The 26,873-nt window shown below is 32.2% G+C and overlaps 4 protein-coding genes across 4 annotated transcripts; all 4 read left to right on the top strand.

Moving 5' to 3' along the window:
• The first annotated feature begins 5,794 nt into the window (after positions 1-5,794).
• LOC7470242 (uncharacterized) lies at positions 5,795-8,949 on the top strand. Its single transcript, XM_024598616.2, has 2 exons — positions 5,795-6,138; positions 7,371-8,949. The coding sequence occupies exon 2, from the start codon at positions 7,417-7,419 to the stop codon at positions 8,785-8,787; it is 1,371 nt and encodes a 456-aa protein (XP_024454384.2). The 5' UTR covers positions 5,795-6,138; positions 7,371-7,416; the 3' UTR covers positions 8,788-8,949.
• LOC127905239 (uncharacterized) lies at positions 6,137-8,949 on the top strand. Its single transcript, XM_052452502.1, has one exon. It carries the CDS (start codon positions 6,237-6,239, stop codon positions 7,164-7,166), a length of 930 nt encoding a protein of 309 aa, XP_052308462.1. The 5' UTR covers positions 6,137-6,236; the 3' UTR covers positions 7,167-8,949.
• A 4,700-nt stretch (positions 8,950-13,649) lies between these two features.
• Positions 13,650-15,200, top strand: LOC7470243 (probable O-methyltransferase 3). The gene is made up of 2 exons (XM_002305067.4): positions 13,650-14,470; positions 14,603-15,200. Exons 1-2 carry the CDS (start codon positions 13,694-13,696, stop codon positions 14,903-14,905), a joined length of 1,080 nt encoding a protein of 359 aa, XP_002305103.1. The 5' UTR covers positions 13,650-13,693; the 3' UTR covers positions 14,906-15,200.
• A 2,137-nt stretch (positions 15,201-17,337) lies between these two features.
• Positions 17,338-18,900, top strand: LOC7470244 (trans-resveratrol di-O-methyltransferase). Its single transcript, XM_002305068.4, has 2 exons — positions 17,338-18,186; positions 18,366-18,900. The coding sequence occupies exons 1-2, from the start codon at positions 17,413-17,415 to the stop codon at positions 18,666-18,668; spliced, it is 1,077 nt and encodes a 358-aa protein (XP_002305104.4). The 5' UTR covers positions 17,338-17,412; the 3' UTR covers positions 18,669-18,900.
• Positions 18,901-26,873: the final 7,973 nt, after the last annotated feature.

Raw genomic sequence — 26,873 nt, 5'->3', positions numbered from 1 at the left:
CAGGAAATACAGAAGGCTGGTTTTCGGCCAACTTTGAGCTCGTTTTTCTCCCCCCTCTGAGCATGAAAATTGCTCCTATTTATAGGGCTGGAAAGAGGGCAATCTTGTCTTCAATGGGGAAAAAGTATCAGCCCTTGATTCGACCTGAGTGATCCAAACCGTTGGCTCAAATTGGGCACCTCGAACTGCCAAATTTGCAGACTGCCCGAGGTGCACACTTTGGGCCAATAAACGGAGTCGTTTCAAACCTTTTCGACCCGACCGGACCACTCCCCGGGATAACGGGGTTCCAGGTGGACATTTTTGCGCATGCTTTGTCGGATTTGGGTGCCAAATGAGGCAGAAAACACGGCCTGAAGTCGGCCACTCGGGCAGCTCAGTGGAGAAGAAGATGAACAGTATCCGGCGACGCGTCGCCTGGTCCTGCCCCTTTTTTTGGATCAAAACGGCGCCGTTTTGATAAAATAGGGAATTTTGCTGAATTTCAATTTAGTCCTCCGTCTTTCAATTTCGTTCAATACTATTCCCTAATTGACCCTGAAACTTCGGATTTGATGCAATTTAATCCCGGCGTAACTTCATCTTCGGCCCCAGAGTTACGCGCCTTTTGCAATATGGTCCTTGGTCTCGGATTTATGCAATTTCGTCCCTAATTGACCATTAAACTTTCAATTTCTTCAATTTGGCCCCCCCGGATTTTGTCAATTAGGCCCCTCCAGTTTGGCGCCTCTGCAGTTTGGTCCTTGGCTTTGGATTTTGTCAATTTAACCCCTAATTGGCCCCAAAACTTTAATTTTCTTGCAATTTGGCCCCTAATTTCAATCAATTAACTTGGTAAAAATTAAATTTGGTCTCTTAAAATTCCAATCTTCTCCATTAAGCCCAAATTAGGCTCTCAAACTTAATTTTTCACCAATTAAGCCCCAAATAAAATTAATTTGACCCATTTAAAGTATAATTAAGTCCTTGCACTTAATTAAATCCTTCATTTGGACCCAAATTAATTCTTAAACATAATTAAAATTTAATTTGGCCCATGATTAAATCAAATTGGCCTATTAAAAATTTAATTATGTTATTGGACTTAATTTTTATGCAAATTTGTCCAATAATCATTTAATTTGACCTTGAATTTGCATTTTTTCTCCGATTTTGGGCACAATGGGGCGCCGAAAGGCCTTGAATTTCCTCTGAAAATTGCATATTGATTTTTGCCTATTTTGCAGCCTGTATTTTATTTTTTTTTATTTTTATTTTGAAAAAAAAAAAAATGAATTTTGGGGAATAACCCAGAATTGGGTTATGACATTATAGGTCTTTTCAAATTTCTCTATAAATAATAAGCTATGCCTCTTATTTGGGTGGATGTCTATTAGACAGAAAAATTATATAAGTCATAGAATAGAGAGCTATCACTCTAGGCATAACAATCTCTCTCTTAAATAGAGATTTAAGAGATTTCTCATTGGTGGTTTGTGTAGATTACCATTAGAGCCAGAACAATTGAACATGTTGTAGTTTGCGATAACCCAACCTCTAAAGAATTATTCAAAACTGAAGAAGATTAGATCTTAAGGTAATAAATCTCTAAACAACTCTAGATCTATCCAAAGAGATCCCAGGGACTGCTGAATAATTTTGTTTTATAGTTTCCGCTAATGGTAATGGAGCCTTTGTTAGAAAAAAGGTGAAACACTGCCAACGACTACGCTAACACCTGGCACGCCTGCCACACACCAGTTGGGGGTGTCCTTTAATAGTGGGTATAACCTCAAATTGGACTATACCCATCCTGAGATTTGGTTGCATAATCAAACCTGACTATCACCCATTTCTCCCTTTATTTTTTTAAACGAGAGGACTTTCCTCTCATGGTATTCTTCATAGGTCCATTTAGCTTATTGATGAAGGTAAGAAATCAAGGGATCGAATGTCCCCCTTCAATGCTACTGATCAAGGTATAACATTGCCTAAATACCTTAATCGAAGGCTCTTCATTCAAAATCCTCAATAACTTTTCAAATAAGGATAGAATAATCCACCTATTACGATGAATATGAGCAAGATTAAAGTTGTAATACCTCAGAACATCCCTCACAAATCTCTCCGAGGGAAATGAGTATCCAAACTCGTATAGACATAGGGGCAATAGTGATAATATTACCACCACTGTATTTACTTATGACCTAAGAAATATGGTCACTAGCTTTAGGGATGACCACTGTATAATCTCTTGGCTGACTAATATTCCCTTATCTGAAAACGACAAAGTTCAGAGGTTATAAATACATCTTGAACCATTCAGGTAAGAGTTCAAAATTTTTTATCTCTTAAAATAAACTTGTATAGATTTCAGAGCATTAGCTAACTTAAAACTCAAGAATAAATAATTTTGTTTCTTGAATTTAAGGTTCTTTTAAGTAATTTATTGTTTTTCTCATAAATATACTGATTTTATCATCGAAGAATCTTTAAGTCCATTCGATTAGGACTGTCTTTGCAAGTACTTAAATTTTTATCATAAGTATAGAATTCCTTAGTCTAAAAAAAAAATCTAAGTATCTGAAAATATGTATTAACCATTATATCAAACATTAAACAATCTATTATTTACATATCATAGGTTCTGAGACATCATCACCAAGTGATCCTTTTGTTTAAAACCAATTTCAGCTTCCGTTGTGCAAATATTTATGGTTTAGAATTCACCAAGTGATCTTTTTGTTCAAAACCAATTTCAGCTTCCGTTGTGCAAATATTTATGGTTTATAATTCAAATGGAGGACCAGCTAACTTGTCGGCCGATGGAAACATTATTTATTTTTGTTTGAGTATGAATTATAATTTGCTAAAAGACAGAAAAAAGACTAATACAAATCTCATTAATGACTTTGTTCTCTGGACTTTCTTGTGTTCACAAATGTGACAACAATGTCTGTTGAATTTGCATGTGAAAACTAGACAAAAAAAGAGAGAAAAGAGATGAAAAATAAGTGGTGATCCAGTGAATTGTCAGAAATTAAGATTGTCAGGTCACAGTCTTAAATTAGGCAGTGAAGAACCAGTGTCATCTTGAACGTGCTGCTGAGAATGTGGCCCTGGCAACCTCATGAACTCATCCTATTTTAGGCAAATACAACTTGCCTCCCTTTCAGCGCTAGCTACTGCGTGCTGCGCTTTCTTCACATTTCTGATCCCTTTTAGACATATATTAATCCGCTATGTGTAGCTTTCTCATTAATATGGCATGTGAAATATCACCACTTTATGAACTGGACATTATCACTATTAATTGCAGAGGGCCTAAAAGCAATGAGCACCTCACATTATGAAGGAGAAAAGCTAGTAGATATATAGCCAAATAGTTAGCTGGCAAGTTATTGCTCTTCTAAAGATATCTTCCAGCAAGAAAATTAACCAAAACTAAAAAAGTTGAAGGTTGACCACTATTTATATCGACAGTAATAAACCTCGGGTTTTTTTTCCCTTTAATTTCAAACTTTTTTTTTAATTGCATCAATTTACGGTCTAATTATATAAAATTAAGCTTCAAATTAAAACACAGAAAGTACATGGCTCACCACAAATTCACAATAATTTTTATTTTGATCTAAAAATTTATTTAGTTTATTTTTCAGTCCACGAATTAGAGAAATACGAAATAAAATTACCAAAAAACAGCAAAAGAAAGAGAAAATAGTTAGTTATCACGATACTAATAACAAAAATAATTAAACTTTGTGTTAACATGTTTCATTCGATTATAAAAATTTGATAATAATGGGTTTTTCCTGTAAACATGTCTGAAAAGAAGATTAAGATTTTTCAGGTCCGGTTCATTTTAGATTTCTTAGATTATTTTGGAGTATTTAATTTGACGTTAAGATGTGATTTAGGAAGATATTTATAATGTTTATTAGATATTTTTGAATGAAAATTAATTGAAAAATTAATTTTTAACTTAAGAATCTCTGCCTCACAATTTTCTAACTATCACAGCGATGACCTGTTTCTTTTTTTGTTCTTTCTTTCTTTTTTTAATTGCATTCAAAAGGATTTTACTTCAACCTGCAAGTACACCCTAAAACCTTTCGCCACATCCTTATTTTATTTATTTTAATGATGTTGATTTACGGAGCAATATGATCGATAATTAAAGAGGATTATTTCAACGAAAACATTTATACTATAAGTTATTTTTGTCTGAGAGTTATTTCAACGAAAACATTTATACTATAAGTTATTTTTTTGCAATTTTTATAAGAAGAAATATAATATGAGAAGCAGTATCATAAATACCGAATTGAAAACAGAGATCATCACAAATACCGAACTGAAAAGAGGGATAAGTAGCAATAATTATATTTGGAAAAGAAAAATGAAATGGTCATTGATCCTTTCATAATCATCAAAACATTTATCAATATAACTTAGTTTTTGATATCTAAATTCATTTGTAATTGTAAAGCATATATATAAATAACAATATAATAACATGATGGCATTTTTTTTCAAGTGATCGTCTGGAAACGCGGTTGTACCCGTGTTTTTAAAAAATTTAATTGTTTTTTTGTATGTTTTGGATCGTTTTGATGCGTTGATCTTAAAAATAATTTTTTAAAAATAAAAAAATATTATTTTGATGCATTTCGGCACGAAAAACACTTTAAAAAACAACTGCAACCACACTCCCAAACATGCTTTAAAACCATATATTATCACCTTCAATTGTCCATGTATTATTATTAGTTATGGTGATATCTTAGGTGCTTCATTTTATCTAGAGTTAAAATATTGTTTTTTGTATAATATATAAAATAATAGAAAATTAGTATATATCCCTGGATATTGTATACTTCATTCTCAAGAATTGCTGTATGACCATCTACCCGTGTATCAAGCCCTAACTCTACCCTTTAAACATGTCTGCATCTTTAACCACATGACTAACAAAAGATAAATCAATCTGTCTCAGTTCATAGCATTAATTTGTGAAATTGACAAGATGAAAAAACTTTAATCATTTAAGTTAAAAGGAATTTCATTATAATTAAATATATAAAAACTCAAAAACAAATAATTAAATGACAGCTTGACCCACATCATAAATTAAAAGAGATAACAAATTATTGCGAGAAATCCAGATTAGCATGACTCAAATTTGTCGGAAGATTTTCATTAAATTGTTTGTTTTAAAAAATTAACAGCACATGATTTTCACTTGACGATATTGAGGATAAAAATAAAACACCTCGAAGCCAAAAATAATAATGCGAATAAGAATCATGCAGCCGGATATATATGTCAAAGCATGATTAAAAGCAAATTAAACCCGATTTATAACTTGGTCTAAACTTGTATTATTGATTGAATAGATTAATTTGAGTCAATTAAAATAATGTGGTTTTAATTTTTTTTTAATGATATTGTTATAAATTTTTTAAAAAAATCAAACTAAATTCGGATTATAACTTGTTCAATTATCTAAGATTAATTGAGTCAACTCATACTCAATTTTTTTTAAAATTAATTTAAATTAAATTTTAGATTAATTTGTTAAATCAGGTTACATTTAATAACAGTTATTAAAATTCTCTTCTTTTTTTTTGAAAACTGAATTGCTATTTTGAAAACAATATTTTGTTTTATGAAAAAACAATTTCTTTTTAAAATATCCAATTCCATTTCTTTCCTTATTTTCGGACCGGTTTTCGCTCACAGGCTATTGCCCTTGCATAATATCCCTCCAACAACATTTAAGTCTCGGATAAAGTTCTATAAATTGGGTAGTTGCAAACAGAAGAGGTAGACTGCATCCATTCGGCCTAGTACTCTTCCTTGTAGTTTGTGTTTGTTTTAGACATTTTCCTACTAGTTCATCAGAAGTCGAGGAGGGAGTACCAGAGTCAAGATCCAGATACTATCTCATACATCCACCTTGTAAAAACTCTATTTCCTACCTCCTAATTTACGTTAAGAATAAAATCCCAGCTTGATCCATGAATCCATTCCAAAATTTCTTCAGCTAAACCCAAAGTCTTGACGAGTAATAATTGTTGAGGTAGGATTTATCATCTTGGCGTCGACAAGGTATAGAACAACTACTTCATCTTCTGTGTCCTGTCTTCGACAACTCTGGTTAGTGGTGCTTCTCGGTAAAACTTTCTAGTACTGTCATCTATAGGTACTAGCTAGTAAGATATTATATCATCTATTTTGCACCAAGAACATTAAAAATGAGTTATGATACTGGCGTCTACAGAGTTCATCAATTTAGCGCTTATAATAACAATTTTGAGCCTGCCTGTCAACTTGCTCCTTTTGACCATGCTTATCATAAGCAGGGTGAGGACCTAGGAAACACTACTAATGATCTGTTACTAGGAATTTGGGACATATTAAAATTTCAGGCTAAGTGGTTAGAAGAAAAGTTGGAATATTTCAAAGACAATTCACTCTCTCAGGAGGATCTAAATAGACAGACCGAGGATCTTAGAAATATAGTAAATCGTGCAGGTCGAGTAATAGAGGATCAGAATAATGAAATATTGGAAAGATTTAGCGGGTTTAAGAGAGAAATTGAAAAGATATTTAATGAGAAGAATTTGGACAGAAAATTTGAACATACTGAGAAAGTGATTAGAGATTGTCTAGATGATGTTGAATACAGGATATCTAAATTAGAAAGAATGGGGAGGGATATATTGGAAGAAGTAAGAAATTCTAGTGGAAAAACAGATGTGGAGAAATTGGTACTCGAAAACAATCGAATACTAAGAAAGTTGGATGAAGAAAAGTTGGCTACTCAGAGTGATATTAGAAACATTAGAATCCCAGGATTAGAGCAACTGGTAAGAAGAGAAGATTTGAAAGATTTGGAAAGGCAAATAGATCCTAGAACTTTAGTAAGAAGAACTGATCTGAAACAAGAAAATATCTTACAACAGCTTGAAGAAAATAATAGGATACTTAAAAATTTTGATGTTAGAGAGTTGGAGCAAATTATTAGAAAACAAACAAGAGAACTAGAAGAGATCCGAAATGAAATATCAAGAAAAATTGATAGGATTCCTGTGGATTCATCTATTGAAAGAGAATTAGAAAAAGCTCAGGAACAACTGCGTAAAATATCCCAACTCATAGGAGCAGATTCTAGGAGATACTGAGTAATAGAACAAGGAATTTAAAAGGAAGATCTTCGCAAAGACTTCCTCGTGTAAAAAAAAAAAAAAAAACAATAAATATCCTTCGAGTCAATTTCTGCATGCTATTTGAGTTCATATATAGACCAGTGATACGTTTGATAATGAAACTTAAATGAACAGCCATGGTTTTCAAGCAATTCTCATTTACTGTTGAGTATGTTGCAGGTGAAAGGAATGGAAATATTAGTTCATTATTTGTCCGCAGGCAAAGATGGACTCTAATCTTCCTAAAGAAATCTTATTTGGAGAAATAAAGCTCACTGCAGTGAGCAATGGAAACTACAAGTACTGTAGCCAACAAGAAGATGTATTATCAGAAAAAGAAGAAATTATACTTGATAACCTTTTTTTCGCGCACGAAAGAAGGTTACGAAAAGTGTTTGCTAATGCTCTGGCCGCTTGTCAGCAACACTATAAAGATTTATTATCTGAAAAGCAAGATGTACTCCGCAGAGTAAAACTTGCTTTAGAGGATCTAGTTCCAGTAATCGGTAGATTACCGGATGAAGATCAATTTAGAAATATATTCTCGAGTTATATGCAGTTGCAGGATATTGAAGATCTGTATATCCTTCGCAAAGGAAATACAGAAGAAGACACAAGTCATGCAATGGAAATCACCTATGCCAAAACAGGATGGTGTATGCCAAATTTGAAAACTTATTTGCCTGCATATACCATGTTACAACAAGAAGCCATCAAAAGGAATCTGAAGTACCTTGAAGAAGCCTCTGAAGAAGTCTATCGATTGATCATCCAAAAACTTCATTCAGAATCAAAAGGATTCAAGAGTCTAAAGCAACATTTAGAAATGGCAACCATCAATACCCATGTCACTCCAACAATGCTCAGTTCAGATTCAGGATTAATTAGTCTCGTCGTTGCAAGACTTGGAAGTCCAGAAACATTAGTCAGTGGATTCTTTGAGAATGGGTTACTACAGAAACTTGAAGTTGACACTACAAGTTACAGAGAAGCCACTTTACTTCCAGGATGTGTTCAACAATCTCTGGTGGCCTATGTCACAGAAGTTCGGAGGCTCAAGAAGATCGTTCCACAAAAAATCTTCTTGAGATTCTACAGCACAGGGCCAGATTGGGAAAATGATGGAGTTAGTTACTTCCCCAGTTATCATCTAATTCTTATGGATTATGATGAGGAACTTCAGGCGAAGCCTATCCATTCAATAAAGCGGGAATGGCAAGAAGCCTGGATGGAAGAAAAAGAGGTGCAGAAGAGAAAGGCATTATCCATGAAAATTATAGTCGAGACTTTGCGCTATATTTTTCGTGATACTTGTCCTTACCTGAAGATTTATGCAATATCTTCAAGAATCTTGATGCTGGGAAAACGTATTTATGGAAACAATAGGTATGGGTGGTATCAGGCTCGGCAACGAGAACTTTTTGACAGAATCAATAACTGGTGCAATGGAGAATTTGAAGCTAGTGCTTTTTGTAAAGGACATTATTGCTCCTTGATGCAGGGATGCTTTCACAAATGCACCATCTGTCAGTCACCAGAAACCGACAACATGTCAGAAGACCATGCGCTTGATGAGGAAGCTTTGCGCAATTTATAGCCTGACTGAAGCTGAGATTGTTTTCCTTGTAGTCAGTGTTTGTTTCAATGATCTTTCAAGTTTCTTTAAATGTCGAAGAGGGAGTCTAGTGTCTAAGCTCTATCTTGTAAATAAAGGTTTTCCACCTCATGTCATGAATAAAACTCCAGTTTGATCCATAAACCCTGTTGAACAATGCTATAGTTATATGAAGCCTTTTTTTTTAAATTTAATCTCTACTTTGGCGGACGGAGCAAATAATCATCGTAGTGGTAACCTCATATTTGTCTTTGGTTTTGATTTCGGTTTGAACATCTTTGCTAGCGATTGTTTCGATGCTCCAACCATTGATGCTAATCCTTCTCTACCCCTGATTAAATGGTTCTCACTTCTCAACAATCATTTTGTTGTATTCTTTAATTATTAAAAGTAGAAATGATAATCTACTGTTCCAGATGGCATCCAACAATGCAAAACATTTCAAGTTTCATTATTTGGACATGGTGAATTCCCTTTGCCAGTGTATTAGAAATCATCATCGGCCTATGTTCATTTTGGCACATAAATTTCTGGAATTTCCAGAAAATATTCCAGGAAGTAAATTTCTGAAACTCCCGTTGTGATTTTCTTGAGTTGCAGAATGTTTTTTGGAAGCCTACAACCAGTTTCCAACTGCTCCCGCAAAAACAAATCCCTTGTCAAGATAGAAAATCCTCTTATACTCAACTCAGTAGACTATAAGGGGAAAGAATGTATGACAATGAGAACAAGAACATAGAAGAAATATATGTTGTGATGGTTGTATGTTCTGTTGTTCTTTGGTTTTGTATGATCTTGTCTGTTTACCTAGTAACCTTATATATTTATATATCTTGATGATGTAAACTTAACTCACAGAGCAAGCATGAAGTGACAAATATATTGCATGAGAGTAATCATGGAGGAAAATTATCTATACCTTTCAGGTAACCTGTAAAATGAGTAGCACTGCACTGGATATGGTAGGCGTCATAGTTACCATTAGTGATAGCTATTTGTGAGACATGCAGATAAATGATAATCATTAGCAAGAAAAGTAGGCGCAGCACTAACAATTTGTGCATTCGTAAGCATAATATATTGATTAAATGTAGCTACAGAAGTAGGCTTGCGGCGTCGTGCTAACTTGAAGATCATAACACTATATTATGGTGTGTGCCAGTGCTAAAATCTCTAGGAATTTACTTGGGATTGGGTTGAAGCCTAAATTTGGTTTATTTTTGAAGGCTCAAAACACTAACCTCATGTCAATGACTCGAGCATGACTCGAGCACCAATCTTAACCTAAAACACAACTGTAAAAAACCCAAATCCAATCCAAAGTTTTTGAGGTTTCATCAGTAGTAAATAAAAAAAGAAATAGTTTAATTAATTATGTCTTAAGTTAGTGGACTTTACTCTATTTGTACCTTTCCTTCTTTATGAGGAAAGGAATTTGGAGTAATATTCTATTTTGATATGAAACAAAAATCTAAATAACCAATTAATGCTTATAAAGCTTTATGAAAGGTAAAATGGTGTCAAGTTTTTTTACACTAAAAGATGAAAATCTTATGCCAATAAAAAAAGATAAAGATAACTAAATAAAAAATTAATAAAAAACAAAGTATACAAATAAATTTGAGGAGAGAATACTTGGGATGGAATCATAGAATATCATAGAGCCAAACAAATATTGCTCAGCATCCCAAGTTGGATTTTGCCAATTGTAACATTTGTACTCCTTTTTTAAAAAAAACTTATCTGGGTCAGTAACAAATTAGCTAATTAAAGAAAAAAATATACCACAAAAAATAAAAATATTTAGTGAAATCATGTCATATGTTTATTCATTGTTGGGTATATTTGTTTTTCATTTTTTAGTGACTAAATCAATGACTGAGCTGATTTTTTTTTTTTTTTGTGAGAGTTTGATTTTTAATTAATTGTTTTTTCTTAAGTTGATTCTGATTTTATTTTGGTATACAGGGAGGGTTTAGTTTACTAATGTTTGGATTTTATTTCCATCTTAATAAAAAAAATGAATATGTCCGAGAATTCATAAATTTAATGGGGCTAATCCTTAAATTCCATCTCACAATTCCTAGGATTTGAATCTCATACTTTCAAGTCTTAAATGAAGGATGGACGTCCCTTTGGAACTAGTGACTTTAATTTTCCTCCATTAATTAATGTAAGAACTTTTCCTAATAATAAAAAAAAAAAAGTCTTATAAATACATACTGCTTGGGTTATTTTTTTTTAGCTTACGAAGGGAATTAAGACAAAATCAAAGTACACGAGAGTACACTCAGACATCCATCAAATCATAGAAGCATATATTTTTCGTAGTCTTTGTTTCGAAAATGTAGTCAAACTTAGAAGCAGCGGTCAATTTGGCCCTAAACCAACGCAGGAAAAGGCCCAGAAATTAGTCGGTGGACATTGTCTTGCTCGTGTATGAAAGTGTGAGTAAATGGTCAGCCATGAATTTGATAAATCGTAGCGGTTAGTTTGATTAAGAAATGGTTTATTTATTTATTTATTTATTTATTTTTGTCAACAAGAAATGGTTGCAAAACGACAGGAGCATATACGTTGTATATATTTTATAAATGGCTTAATTCCCTGTAATTTCTTGTGTTCATAATTGTGACTTCGTTATAGTCAGATGTTTTGTTGAAGCATAACTATCAATGCACTTGTTTAAGCTACCAAGGTGACAGCAATTGAAAAGGATACGAAGAGATTTGTGCCACATTTGTGATGGAGAGAAAAGTAACATAAGGAAGACAATACATAATTATGCTAAAAATATATTACATTTAAATTTTAATATTCAATATTTATGTTTAGGTGGTTTATCTCTTTGAAAAATTTATAATTTTTAAATAATTCTAAAAACTAGTCTAAACAAACTACAAAATTTGAAACTACAAAATAAAAGCAATAAAAATCTTAAGCCAAGCTGGAAAAATAAAAATCAAAATCAAAATCTAAATCAAATAGGAAAAAGAGACCATTGATCAACTAGAAAAATATAGCAAATTTCAAACAGTAACTTCTAGACATTACCGGAAAGCTTTCTTAATATCTGATTGCGATGAAATTATAATACTATAGGAAAATAACCTTTAAAATCTTTTAAAAAAAATTCAACTCGATCCAACAGTCGGGTCAAAAATGATGTCCAATAATGTAAAAATGCACATTAGAAAAAAACAATCTTATGCATTAATCTTTCTAGGTTGAAAAGAAATCATCATCGAGTTCAAATTGTTCTCACTTTGATCTTGTAGATGTCCAATCAAAATTCTTAAATTCCTCTTTAAAGTCTATAACAATTTTAGACATCACATTCATCTTAAGACTTGAATAAGAAACAATAATTGATAAATTATCTCTCTTCCATTGACTTCTAAAATAATAAATTGCAAACCTCAAACTTGCTTTATTAATGTATTATGTCCATATAACATTTGAACACATCTATTTTTATGAAACATAAACCTTGTACTTAAAAGGATCAACATGGTTTAAATCAATAATTTTCTTTTTTAAGCACCTTACATGTTTTCTTTGCAGTTAACCTCTATTTTATCAAGAAGGGAATCATCAATGATATCATCACTACTATTACTTACATTATTTATGATATCATCATCAACGTTATCATCATCAAACTAAAATCATAAGATGATGGAGAATACAAACCCATATTTATCTCCCTATAAATAGGATCACCAAAATCTTCACAATAGTCATCATGATCAAGAAGCTCTTTTATTTGCTCATGCTTTTAAAACAGGTTTCAAAACCAGCCATAAATCAATAATAACTCTTCTAACGATCCTTCAGGCTCCTTACATCCGCCAACTAATGAGTTAACTTTGCAATTTATCTCTGCATGTCTTCTATCACCAGTTCTTATACATGTCTTTTTAATTTTATAATTTATCTCTGCATGTTTTCTATCACTAACTCATGAAGGTTTATCTCCTAAGGAGAATCTCCTCATCCTCTCTTACTTGAACACATTCTATTGTGCAACTTCTTCTGGCCATAATCATTAGTAGCACACACAAAAACAAAAAAACATGGGATTGCAATATACATCAATCAATAACTTGGGATTGTTAGAATCTGATATTAACTAACGCACATGAAAGCAATAAACCTAAAAATTAACCTAAAGAAATTAAAAAACTTGAAAATAAAGGAAAACTAATAAAGTCTTAACACAAGATTGGAAAAATAACAAGTTCTAAATCAAATAGAAAAAAAAATTCATAAACCAACTAAGAATATATAACAAATCCCAAACAATAACTTATGAATATTATCGTAAAACTTTCCCGATATCTGATTGCTGTAAACTTTACTTTATAGGAAAAAAAACCTTTAAAGTCTTTTAGAAAAAAATTAACTTAATCTAATAATCACATAAAAAAATTATATTCACTAACATAAAATTATGCATTAAAAAAAATCTTTGCACGTCAATTTGTTAAAGTTACAAAATGATACATTTGAAGTCATGAGTAATGACAAGCATCAAAGTTACACATTTCAATTTTCAAAGGTCGACGTGGCTAGAACTTCTCTTTTCTTTTTTTAATTTCTCTTTACTTGTGATCGAAGATCTGATTAACTAGGAATCAAGACTCAGTATTATCCAATGACAGAACATTCGTTCCGTGTAGGTTCATTCTGTGTAGGTGATCAAGTTCTTGACTGTCTCTTTTCAACTAGTTTAGAATAAATGATGTGGGCCCGCCTTAAACAGGGTGAAATTTCCTGTTACCATCACGAATCTTACCACCATACAGAGAAAAGGAGAAATTTCCCACCTTAAAAGCATGATGTGGTGCCAGCCACATTTGGTAGGAGTAACGGGATTTGCAAAGATATGGATCCCATTATTCAAGACCAGAAAGCAACTGAGTTGTTTCAAGCTCACACTCATTTGCATAGCCAAATGTTCAATTACATAAATTCTATGTCACTCATGTGTGCAGCCCAGCTAGGCATACCAGACATAATCCACAACCATGGCAGGCCAATCACTCTCCCTCACTTGGTCTCAGCACTGCACATCGCACCAAACAAAACTAGTATCATATACCGGCTTATGCGCATGTTGGTGCACTCAGGCTTCTTTGCCACCACAAAAGCTGCTAATGGTCAAGGAGAAGGGGAAGAAGAAGCCTATGTTCTAACACCACCTTCCCAGCTACTTGTCAAAGATAACACCAATTGCTTGTCACCGTTTATGTCATTGATTAACCCAGCATTTGTGACACCATGGCTTTCCCTCGGAGATTGGTTTCGAGGAAATGAGCCTACTGCATTTGAGCATGCATATGGGATGGCATTTTGGGAGTACCATAACCAAAATCCTGAACTCAACCGTCTTTTCAATGAAGCAATGGCCTGTGATTCTCAGATGATGAACTTGGTTATTAGAGACTGTAAGCCAATTTTTGAGGGGTTGAATTCAATGGTCGATGTAGGAGGTGGTACCGGTTCACTTTCCAGGATCATATCCGAGGCATTCCCTCATATGAATTGCACGGTGCTTGAGCTTCCACAAGTCATTACCAACTTGGAAGGCACCAAAAACCTTAATTATGTTGGAGGAGATATGTTTCAGCATATCCCTTCTGCAGATGCCGTCTTACTTAAGGTATATGCTGCTCTCTGCATTCAAAAATTATTCTTCCTTCTAAGAAATTGATTGTCTGTTTAATTATCTTGCATAAACGTTTACATGTAGCCAACGTTCTCAGTTAGCTAATGATGAATCAATTTTTGGCAGTTAATTTTTCATGGTTGGAGTGATGAGGATTGCCTGAAGATATTGAAGAAATGCAAAGAAGCTATTTCGAGCAAAGAAAAGGGAGGAAAGGTGATTATAGTAGATGTGGTGATAGATGAGAAGAAAGATGAGAAGGAACTAACCGAAACAAAGCTCCTTTTCGACATGCTGATGATGGTTGTGGCTGCTGGAAAAGAGAGAAGTGTCAAAGAATGGGAAAAGCTGTTCTTGGAGGCTGGCTTCAGTCACTACAAGATTACACCCTTGTTTGGTTTAAGGTCCCTAATTGAAGTTTATCCATAGGATGAAGAAACTATGAATTAAAAACTATATAGTATGCTTGCTGAATAAATTTATGTATCCTACTTGAGACATTGTTGTGATGGCACATGTCCAAGCACCAACCTTCTATGTTGATTTCTATTAAGTATTGATCATATTAATTACATCGCTCAAAGTTGAACTTGAATGGCTTGTTCATGGTATCAATGGAGTCTGTTTGGCTATGCGTGATTTCATCTTCTTCAGTTACAAAACAAAATGTAATTTTTATGTATGGACCCATCAATAAATAAGTTTTGAATTTAGTTTCTGAAAAGCTATTTCTACATGCTTTTGCTATATTTGTCCTTTGCTTTTCATTCAACTTTATTTTATTATTGTTAATTTGCTACCCAAACTAAAATAATAAAAAATTAATGCTGGGTAGTTTTTGTATAAGTTAAAAACTTGTCAAAATCCAAGTTTTTATATCTGTAAATTATAAAAATATATTTTTTTTAATTATCACCAATTATTTATATAATTTGATCCCCATCTTAATTTTGTTCTTGAGAATTGTTTTTAATTAATATGGTTTCATGTTCACAATCCCATTATAACTAGAGGTCTTTCTATATGAATTATGTTTGTGATGGCATTGCAGTAAGTTTAATGAAACAATAAAATCGGTGTTGTAATTCACATTATTATTTTTTAAAATTTATTAATAATAAAATGCATATTAATGTAATTAAAAAATAAAAAATTAATACATATATTTTTAGATCATTTTATTAATAACATCAATTTCAACCGTTATTTTAACTAAATATTTTGAATGTGTTTTTTGTTGAACAATAACTTCAATCACAATTTTAACTAAACATATATTTTAATAAAAAAATCACAACTAAAAGTGATTTTTTAAAAAAAAAAATTCATACCATAATCATAAAAGCTACTGCAATACCAAATATACTAAAGGACGTGTACACACACTACTCTGGCATCAAATTAATTAATGACACCACCTAAAATTCAAGAACATGCCACAATTTTAAGATAATGTTACTTCAGAGAAAAAGGCCAGCTTTATGTCTATTGCTTCTCTTTATTGTATTCTAACTAATCCTACGACAGAAACTTCTACCATTAAAAACTTAGTTAGCTAAAGATTTTTGTCTTTAGTCCGGACCTTGGTATGGCCACAGAGAATAAACTGACCTTTTTCAATGACCTAAGTTCAAAGAGGGGATGCAACAATGTGTAGATGAGCGTATTGAACTTTATTGCGTGTTGAAATGATAAAATTCAAGTTGTTTTTAGTTCCGTAACTATACTGATATGTTGATTTATAAAAATTCTAATTTAAAATTTTATTACTTATATTTTTTTAAAAAAAATCCATGCTAAACAACTTTGTTCATGCTAATTCAAAAAAAACATTCTTTATAAATAATTATGAAGTTATTATAGAAATTCATAAACTAAATAATATAAATAAAATTACCAAAAAATTTTAAATTAAATAGAAAAAACATCATAAGAATTATTTTTTAAAACTAAATAAAAATAACTAAATAACTAAATAAACAAATAATTTATGCTGAAAATCTTGCATCAAAATCACACGGAATCTGCAAGGCTATGTCAATAACAAGATTTTCATTGCAGGATCCAAAACCTCATGGAGACTCTTGGGACTCAACTTGATGCCAGTCAACCTAGAGAGATACTGAATTTATTTTCCACCGAACATCTGCAATAGTTTTCCACAGTTAACCTGGTCGAGTACTAGTCCTTTGTTTACTTAATTTGCATGCAGGTCAGTAGATATCAACTTCAATGCGAATTGGAACTCCACACGGCACACATCACAATCTTTGCAGTCAAATCGTGCACCTCTCAGAAATCGATCATCAAGATCCTGGAAAAATCCCATATTTGAATAATAAACATTCTTGATTCTTCACGCTGTCCATTCATGTAAATAACTAGCAACACGAAAATTTGATTAAAAAAAAAGGGGGCTTGTTGAATGATTCATGATGCTTGCTTTCATCTTGATCAAAGCCAAGTTAATAAAGAAATACCTGTCCAGTTGAAGCCCAAATTGTGGACTTTGCACACATGTTTTTTACTAAAATTATATCACATCGTGGTCTTGTTACGTCTATCACAGGTGATTCTTCTTGATAAAACTTTAATAGACATCCTTTAAATCTTTAGAATGATAAAAAGACTACATCAAAAGGAATAAGAAAATCCATGTTTACAGTCTCTTTGATTTGGTCAGTCAAGAGCCATTTATTAAGCTCAGCCTTCTACCCTTTTTTCTACGCATATATTCTTACAACTGTTTTGTAATTTTCAAATGTCAATTTAGTTTAGCGGTCGTAATTGTTCACGTAGTAGTTTCTGACAAAATGAAACTTCCTCGTTCACCTTTCATCCACGTAATGCACAGTGCAAGAGTCGAGACTGCATTATAAGAACCAACTGCATTGGACTGTTTCGAAAGCAAATAAGGTAGAAACCTGCAAAAAAAGATGGATGTAGATCAAGGGCATGGAGTTAGTGAGCTGTTTAAGGCTCAGTGTAAACTTTATAAACATATCTACTACTTTATAGAATCAATGTCACTAAAATGTGCTCTTCAGCTAGGCATACCGGATATAATCCACAAAAATAACCAACCCATTACCCTTCCACAGTTGGTTTCAGCACTAGATATTCCTGTATCAAAAGCAAATTTCCTCCAGCGCCTTATGCGTATACTGGTGCATTCTGGTGTCTTTGATACAACCAAAATGCATGAGAATCAAGAAGAAGAAGAAGAAGGTTATGTTCTCACTTCTTCTTCTAGGCTCTTGCTCAAAGATAGCCCCACCAACTTGTCCCCAGCTGTTATAGCAATACTAGATCCTGTGTTAATGAGTCCCTGGTTTTCTCTCGGCGAGTGGATCCAAGGGAAGGAGCGCACACCATTTGAAGCTTGCCATGGAATGAGCTTTAGGGAATATGGGAAGAGAAACATCAAATTCATCAACAACTTGAATGAAGCAATGGCCAGTGATTCTCAATTGGTGAGCTTGGTTGTCAAAGAGCACATGGAGATTTTCGAGTCAGTGGATTCGTTGGTTGATGTAGGGGGTGGCACAGGAACTCTTGCTAGGAGCATAGCTGATGCATACCCTCATATGAAATGCACAGTCTTGGACCTCCCACAAGTTGTTGCCAACTTGCCAGAAAGTGAGAACTTGAAATTTGTTGGAGGTGACATGTTTAAGTCCATCCCTTCTGCAGATGCAATTATTATCAAGGTATGCAGACCAGTTTTTCTTTGTTCATTAATTGATTCTTAATTTGATCAATTAATATTAATAGCATACCAATTTGTAAACATTAATTATGGTACTAGTATAAAATCTTTCAAGGACAACACGAGAAACAATGTTCTCCTCTCTTCAGTTTTTTGAAGGTGACATTGAACTCTTTGCAGTCAGTTTTGCTTAACTGGAGTGATGAGGACTGCATAAAGATTTTGAAGCGATGCAGAGCAGCAATTCCAAGCAAAGATGAGGGAGGAAAGCTTGTACTCGTAGAAATGGTGATTAATGACAAGAAAGATGAACATGAATTGACCAAAACAAGGCTCTTTGTTGACATGGAAACGATGCTTATATGCAATGGAAGGGGAAGAAATGAGAAAGAATGGAAAAAACTTTTCCTGGAGGCTGGCTTTAGTCACTACAAGATTACAGCCACATCTGGGCTAAATTCTATTATTATGGTGTATCCCTGAGAATTTGTTTCGGATTCGGGATGTTATTTTTTTTCCTTTTCGGATGAATATGTGTTCTAGTTTGATATGATAGTCAAGGGTACAAAGTAATTTTAGCCTGCTGGATTTGCCATAATCCATGTGGCCTAGGGAACTTTATGTAACTGGGTTCTTACTGTGTATTACGTCCTGCCGCATACACTAAGGCATGCAAGATATATATATAGGGCCATGTGTTGCTGTCTCTTTCTCATGTTTTTGTCAGGCATCTAATCCTGCAGCCTCTTCTTCTTCCCAAATGCACAGTTTTCCTGCATCGGTAGCATCTTAAATAACATCAATATCGGAAGCCATGGCTAAACAGCTTCTTGTAATGTTTTGAGTTGACGAAGAGAATTATTTCCTCTGTAATTCTTCCTGACTCAACTAATACATGCGAAGATATGTATCTAGTTGAAAAACAAATATTATGCTTAATAATTGTAATTATTTTATTTTTGTTAAGATTTTTTATTGCTTTTTCTTTATTTTTAGGTTTTTTATTTTATTCAGGTTAGTTTTTTTTAGTTTATTTAGGGAGTTGTAAATCTTTTAGAGAGTTAGACTACTTGAAAAAAAAAATATTTATTAATAAAATTTTAAATTTAGTTTTTAATTATGTGGTGATCCTATTTGATATAATTATGTGTTATTTGTGTTGAATTGAACTTTGCTTTGTTTTTAATGTTCGGAAATCAAGATGTTCTGGATAAGTTCATATGAATATTTGATTAGATTAGTTAAATATGAAAGGTTATTTTTATATAAATGTTTATAGGTCAAGTTTGAGGTCCCATTGTTTTGATACATAACCAAAATAAAAATCGTATGATTCTGTTTTATATATATATTGCCAAACATGTCTTGGTTTAATTTAATTATTAAAAAGAAAATCAATATATTAGATTAATGTAAGAGGTGTGCTTTTAGAAGAGAAATTTAATAATTAAATTAAATTTATGTGTAGATTTTGTCGTTGAACCAAAAACATATATGTAGATTTTTATTTATTTATTTATTATTCTAATGGTGTGTTTGAAAATATACTAACGATTACGATTTAAAATGATTTTTGATTAAAAATATATTAAAATAATATTTTTTTTATTTTTTTAAATATTACTTTTAACAATAGTATATCAAAACAACCTAAAAATATAAAAAAATAAATTAAAAATTAAAAAAAAAAAAAAAAACATGATTTAAACTCCAAAATAGATTCAGGGTGCTCTACGGTTTCCTAACAATTGGATCACACACCAATTTATGTGGGCTTTGCTTATTATCTAATTGCATCTTTTCCCTCTTGATGAAGAAAACCTGAACCAGTCTTGATCAATCAGCATCTTAACAACTAGATCCAATGCCACAAATCAAAAGTGGAAAGCACAGGATTTCAATTTTTTTAGTACAATTATTTGGTAAAATACCATAGCACCCCATAACTTTGTTGAGTTAACTCTAGCCATAAATGGACTGTGTGTTAAGATAAGACGCTCCACTGAAATGACAAGACGGGCCCATCCAACTAAAGTTGCCTCTGAAGATTAGTAGATGGAATCGATAGTGGGCCTTAATAAATGCCGACTCGCCCCAGCTTCCTAGCCACGTTCTTTGTTCTCGCCTCAATTTACATTTTTTTTTTTTTTTTTTTTGAGAAACCTCAATTTACAAATTTGATTAAGCAGAACTGAAACCAAGTTTATATTACAAAGAAAAATGTTGAATGTGTCGTCATAGAAGAAAAAATACCCAACGAAAAACGATTTTTATGTGTTTTAAGAATGGCAAACAAACAAACAAAATGCTATATGAATTCATTGTAGTTAACGTGGTCATTGTTGACCATTTTAATTTAAAAAATAGAAAAATATAAAGATAAAAAAAAAATACTTAAAATGGTTATTATTATAGAAAACTCTAAATTATATGGGATTTCATTGTAGTAATTCATAGTGTTTCTTTTTAATTTATGATAAATTTATCAAAAAATTGTTAAGAATTGACAAGATAAAAACAAAGTGTACCAACATGTAAAACAAAGAGAAAATTCAAAAAATGAGGTGAAAAGTTCACTTTGACACTCTTACTTTTAAATAATAACTTTTTGGTTCGTTTGTGGTACAAAAATCTATTTTTCTTATTTTTTTTAGTCTCTAATTTGAGAAAGAAGAAAAAAAGGTGGTTGGATTTTTGTTGTAAAAGGAGAAAGTCTTGATTGATATCTATTATGACCATAGAAAATATTGATTTTGGTGTCAGCGAGTTTCATTTGATGAGAAGAAATCGATCTAGGTGTTCTTTTTCCTACTCATTACTTGAGATGGAAGATTTAAGCTTGAAAAGTTTTTTATTTCATATTGAATTTGGGTTTTTGAGATCTTTTGGATTATTTGAGACAACTGATGTATTTCTAAAGGTGTTTAGGATGTTTTTTTATGTATTTTGAGTAAAAAACCTTAGTCTAAACCATATCTAAAGCTAAAACCCTTGCTCAAACCCCAACCCCATCCTTGAAACCCTAGCCCAAACCTCAATCTTAAACTTCAAATCTAAAATAGAAACACTAAATCTAAGCCCCGAATCCTAAAAAAACATAAAATCTAAGTTTCAAAACCCCAACCCTAAATAAATTCAAAATCATAAATACAAACCCTAAATAGCTATTAGGAAACTCAAATTCCAATTCTAAACCCCAAACCCCAAAGCAAAACCAAAAATCCAAACTCTAAACATTAAACCCCAAACTCAAACCTAAAATTCAAACTCCAAACACAAACCCTAAATCCTTTTAAATTTGAAATATCAAAATCAAAATTCAAACCCAAACCCAAACCCAAACCATAAACTCAAATTCCAAATATAAACCATTAAACCTAGACCCTAAATATTAAATCATAAACCTTAAACGTAAATCCAAGTATTAAACCCAAAGCCCAATCCCAATAACCTAAAATCAAATCACATATCCAAACCCCTAACCCTAGCCCCAGTCTCCAAATCCAAACCTAAAATCAATCCATTCAATCATATAACCATTTTGTTAACTTTTTTACTTGTATTAAAACCAACCCAATAATATTTTATATCATTTATGCTCCAATTAATTATTCCCATCACTTGTCTTATTTTTTCTCAAAATATTGTAAAAGTTTTATAACTTTTTATTACTCAAGTTATATCACCATTGTTATAATACGCACTTGGTTATCATAAGAATGTAACCTAACGTGTAAAATGATAAGAATGGTGATTAACTTAATTATCTCACTTGATCTCATAAATTCACATAACCATATAACCATATTGCCTTCATTCATCTAGAAATCTAGTTTGAAATTATAAAAATTTAAAATATACTCAAGAATAATAATTTCTCAAAATTAGCAAACAAACATTGCAATCTTAAAACAATAATAATCCCATTGGTTCACTTAACCATGTTGTCTTCATTCACTTATTCATCTAAAAATGTTTGATTTGAAATTCGACTACTCCATTACAAATATGAAATAAGCAACCCTGTTTGTTTTTATGTTTCAAAAACGCTTTTGAAAAAATTTAATTTTTTTTATTTTTTTCTTTACTTCAAATTAATATTTTTTTTGTGTTTTTAGATAATTTTGATGTGCTGATGTCAAAAATTATATTTAAAAAATAAAAAAATATTATTTTGATATATTTCTGAATGAAAAATATTTTGAAAAATAACCGCAACCATACTCCCAAACAGGATTACGCGTAAGCAACGATATCAATCCACGTGTAAAATATAAAACTCAAATTTTTGGTTGTTTGAATTAGCCCTGTATCTTTCACTTCTGCCATGATGTTTCCATCATCTGGTCATTTATGTCAGGAATAGCAATGAAAAATGTGTGTAAATTCTAATTATGTTCTTAAGATCTATAAAAAAAATCTCAATATCACACGGAAAAAAGAGTTTTTTTAGTCAAACAAATATGATAAAACTTGAGATGGCTAACTTTTCAAAAAATACCCCAATCCTACCAACTTTAATTATCAGTTAATTAGCAGTATCATCTTTTCCTTTGTGGTTATCACAATTAAATGGAAATTAAGATTAAAATAAATTTAAATCTAGATGATGTTGAACTTGTTCTATTCTTATTCAACCATTCTAGCTATATGGGATTTTGATTTTTTTCCTCCAAATTTCTTATTCTAGATCTTATAGTAGGTTTTCATATAGAATTGGATAAAATGTGTAGATGAGCTTACTTTATTTGTTTTTGCGTTTCAAAAGCGTCTTTGAAAAAAAATTGAATTTTATTTATTTTTTTATTTGTTTCAAATTAATATCTTTTGGTGTTTTTAGATCATTTTGATACGCTGCTTTCAAAAATAATTTTTAAAAAGTAAAAAATATTATTTTAATAAAAGCAACCGTAACCACACTCCCAAACTGGGAGTGAAATAGCAATATGGATGGTTGATGCTATTTATTTCTTTAATTAAATTTTTTTTTAGCATAATCTTTCTTTTGTATTATTAAATGATTGGTAGACAAAACTGATGAAAAAAAATCTATTTTATCATATCTATTTCATTAAAAATATATCTTTTTGATGAAATTTTTTATTTAAATTGATCTATTATTATATTTCAAGTTATACTAAGATATTCTATTAAATTTGAAGATTAAAATAAGATTTGCATACCTTTTCTGTTACTATTTTGGATAGAAATAGATGGAAGTGGAAAGTGGGACTCCCATGAAATACATGGGGTATGATTGGAATAAACTAAAAATTTAAGTGAAATTTTAAAAATAAGTAAACCTTAGAGTAGAAATTGAATTTTATCCTATAAATAATTAAAAGAACAGCCTTTGTAAATGAATAGTTATTAGAACTTTAGCAGTAATAATTAATAGCACTGAGATATTGCAACCACAAATAAAAATATATAGCTGAGAGATAATTTATTTGTTTATTAATAAAATAGAAAAAAGTGATCGTCTAACAGGTGTACGGCCAGGAGAGTGCCAGAGAAAGGCAGGGCGCGTTCTAAAACACGAGCATAGGGGCGCGTGTGAGGAGCGATGATTGACGCGACTAAAGTACGATGAAAGGCTGCGACAAAGGGCACAGAGGGGAGCAGAGAGGGGCAGCAAGCACCCGCGTAAAAGTCGAGGGTTCCCTCTGCAGAAAGCCATCAACTTTACTCTTGATCGGTGGATGTGGGGGACCTTTAAATTTTCTCCATTTTTTTGTTTTTTGTTTTTTTTTTTAATTCTTCGAGACTTGACCTTCTCCCTGTTAACTATCTGCTGCCTGCGTGGAAGTATCGTATGTGATGGCGAGAAGGGAGAGAATTTGTTGGTGTATGTGATGGCGATGGCGATGGTGTTGTGGTTGACACGTGTGTGTAGGAGGGTGGGGTGGGTTTTGTGAGGTGAGATTCCTTGGTTGGGAAATGGGGAGGGAGTGAGCATGCGAGAGAATTATATTCTTGAGATTGTGACGAAAATAATAATTTAAAGTGTTTTTTTATTAAAAATATATTAAAATAAAGTTTTTTAATTTTTTTAAAATTATTTTTAATATCAACACATTAAAAAAATATAAAAATATAAAAAAATATTTAAAACTTTTTTAGAATATAATTTACACTATGTTTCTAAATACTCTCAAATATTGTAGGGTAAATGGAATGGAGAACCCATTTTTAGTTACGCTTGTTAGTGTGTTCTTGACTTCTTGTACCTAAGCTCGTTGCAACTTCATCATCGAAATTGAGTATGGAGGGCAAATTTCAAGTGGGAGAGAGAGGGGGGGAGTAATAATAAAAAATAAACAAAAATAAAAGAAATCCATGAGGGATGGCTAAATCTAGAATGATTTTAAAATTCGAATTTTTTTTTTTAAAAAAAAAAACCGAGCAGAGAGTCAAGTTTGATCTCATGGATCCATACAAATTTTGCCGACAAGACATTGAGAATGAAAATCTATCTTTGAGGTTGGGTGGATTATCGGGTTGGGTTATGGATTAGAGTGTGGAAAATAAAGGATTATAGAGAATGATTAGGATTGTCACCAACATTTAACCCTCGTTTTATGATGGTATTGTGAATTGTTGCGTGCGCATTAATCAATCAAGACAACAAAATCTACTTAGCTTAAAGAAAATCCTGTTTTGTCTGTAATGTTGTTACCTAGTATTGACAGCTTAATTAAAGTGCAAACTACCTTGTTCAGAGTGCCACGCTTTATTTTCTTGGTTTATTATATAAAGGATAATGCTCAATAGGAGGAGGAGGATAAGAAATAAAAAAATGTTTTTTTTTCATGTTCATGCAATATATATATATATATCATTTGTAACTTTAAAAATTATGTTGTTTATCTAGCTAAGTTTTTAATTGTATTATTTTTTAAAATGTTTTGTTTTTATCAGGCTACTTTTTTTAAAAAAAAAGAAAAATCTATGCTGATAAAAAGGTCTTATAAGAGGAGGGGGGGGTATCTCGAGATTCATGCATTTCCTTTAGGAGGAGGAAGCAGCGCTTGACACGAAACATTTGAGGTTTATTTAGCTAAAAATACAAGTAATAATGATATCAACCGACCATAGTACATCATCTTGAGAAGCAATCACAAGGATCCCTTTTTCTTTTGTGATGGGAGGACGCAAAGCTCCTTTCAGGCAGTACATTGTTGTTCTTTTCCTTATCTTAGACTTTAGCAAGTCTCATCTTTCAATTTTACATGATTAAATACGAAACAGAGCAATTGGGCAAGCAGAGGGGGAATATACCCTCTTCTGGAGGTCCCATTTGCCTTCTTCTTTTGGCTAATTTCAAAAGAAGTAAGCTCACCTTGGCTCGAATCGATCGGTCTTTATGTGAATCTATAAACAACTTTATGGTACTTCCGTTGCTGTTCTTTGAGCAATTGCTTGATTAGCAAAACTCGTACGTTCGGTGTAATAATTTTGGTTTTTTAGTATTAAGAATAATAATAATCATGGTAGCAATTAATCCCACATGCGACAAACTAACCGGCTGTCCTACAATTTGGTCAGAAGATACCATCATAAGATTGGTTAAGATGAGATTTATGCAATTCTTAGTCATGATTAACCAAAACAATATGATATCACAAGCATTATCGATTTCATCTAATGCGTTTTACCCTATGGTGCACGTGAGATTTTAGTATTGTTACTCATCACTGCTATAAAGGTTTAACCTTTTCATCATTTTAAATCTTTATGTCTCTAAATGCTGTAAGAAAAAATCGAAGGTTTTGTCTGCCCTTGAGCACCTCCAAGATTAGATTTGCTGGCCTTCTTAGTTTATTGTCAACTTTGTCATTGAATTTCTAGTTCAATGGCATCTGTATATTTCTTTTCCAAAAGGGATTTAGATTTGAGTATTTCTTCTTCTTTTTTAAAGGAAAAAAAAAACCCTATCTGACCTACGTACGAAGTTATTTGATTAGATTATTCATATATATATTACCATATTTATACATAGAAACAGACTCAGCAAGTTTACAAGGGGACATCATAGTGGTAAATACTAGCTAGTATCAAGATCAAATCCTGAAAAACAGGTGTTCTTCTATTTAAATACTGTGTTTTAAGAAATGGCAAAAGATACGCTGTCGTCTTCATTATACTTCAATTTTCCACCTTAAAACCTAGGAGAGGAAAGGAAGCCAAGAAATAGATAAAAGAAAAGGAGAAGCACCATCCCACATTCTCATTCCAATCAGAAAAGCAAAGTGGCTGCAATTAAGACGAAATGCTTCGAAAAATCATCATAGTGTGCCCAGAAAATAGTAAAGCTGAGCTACCTGCACAGAGGCATGGTGAAAAGAGAATGTCTCATGTTGATAGGGCTCCCAACAAGGCAACTGACCATCATGGATATTATTGGCATTCAAAATATGGAAAAATGGAAGATGGGAAGTGATATGGGCACTCTTTATGGTGTTGATAATCATGGTTTACCCACTTGGAAAGATAATTTGCTTTTGTATGTTTAGGAAGGGTGACAGAGAGTTGAATAAGCAAAGCTGCAAGGCCAATTTCAATTCATGGTTTTAATACAGGCTTGATTATATGAGCCGCCCCAATTATCAAAAAAGCAAGTGGGTGCCCAGATAAGCAGAGCCTGTCTGATAATGAAACAATCTTAGTGCGGTGGTTGGGGCTGAC

This window comes from Populus trichocarpa, chromosome 4, assembly GCF_000002775.5.
Source record: "Populus trichocarpa isolate Nisqually-1 chromosome 4, P.trichocarpa_v4.1, whole genome shotgun sequence".
NCBI lineage: Eukaryota > Viridiplantae > Streptophyta > Magnoliopsida > Malpighiales > Salicaceae > Populus > Populus trichocarpa.
The sequence above is the reverse complement of the archived record's forward strand: the minus strand, read 5'-3'. Positions and strand labels throughout refer to the sequence as shown.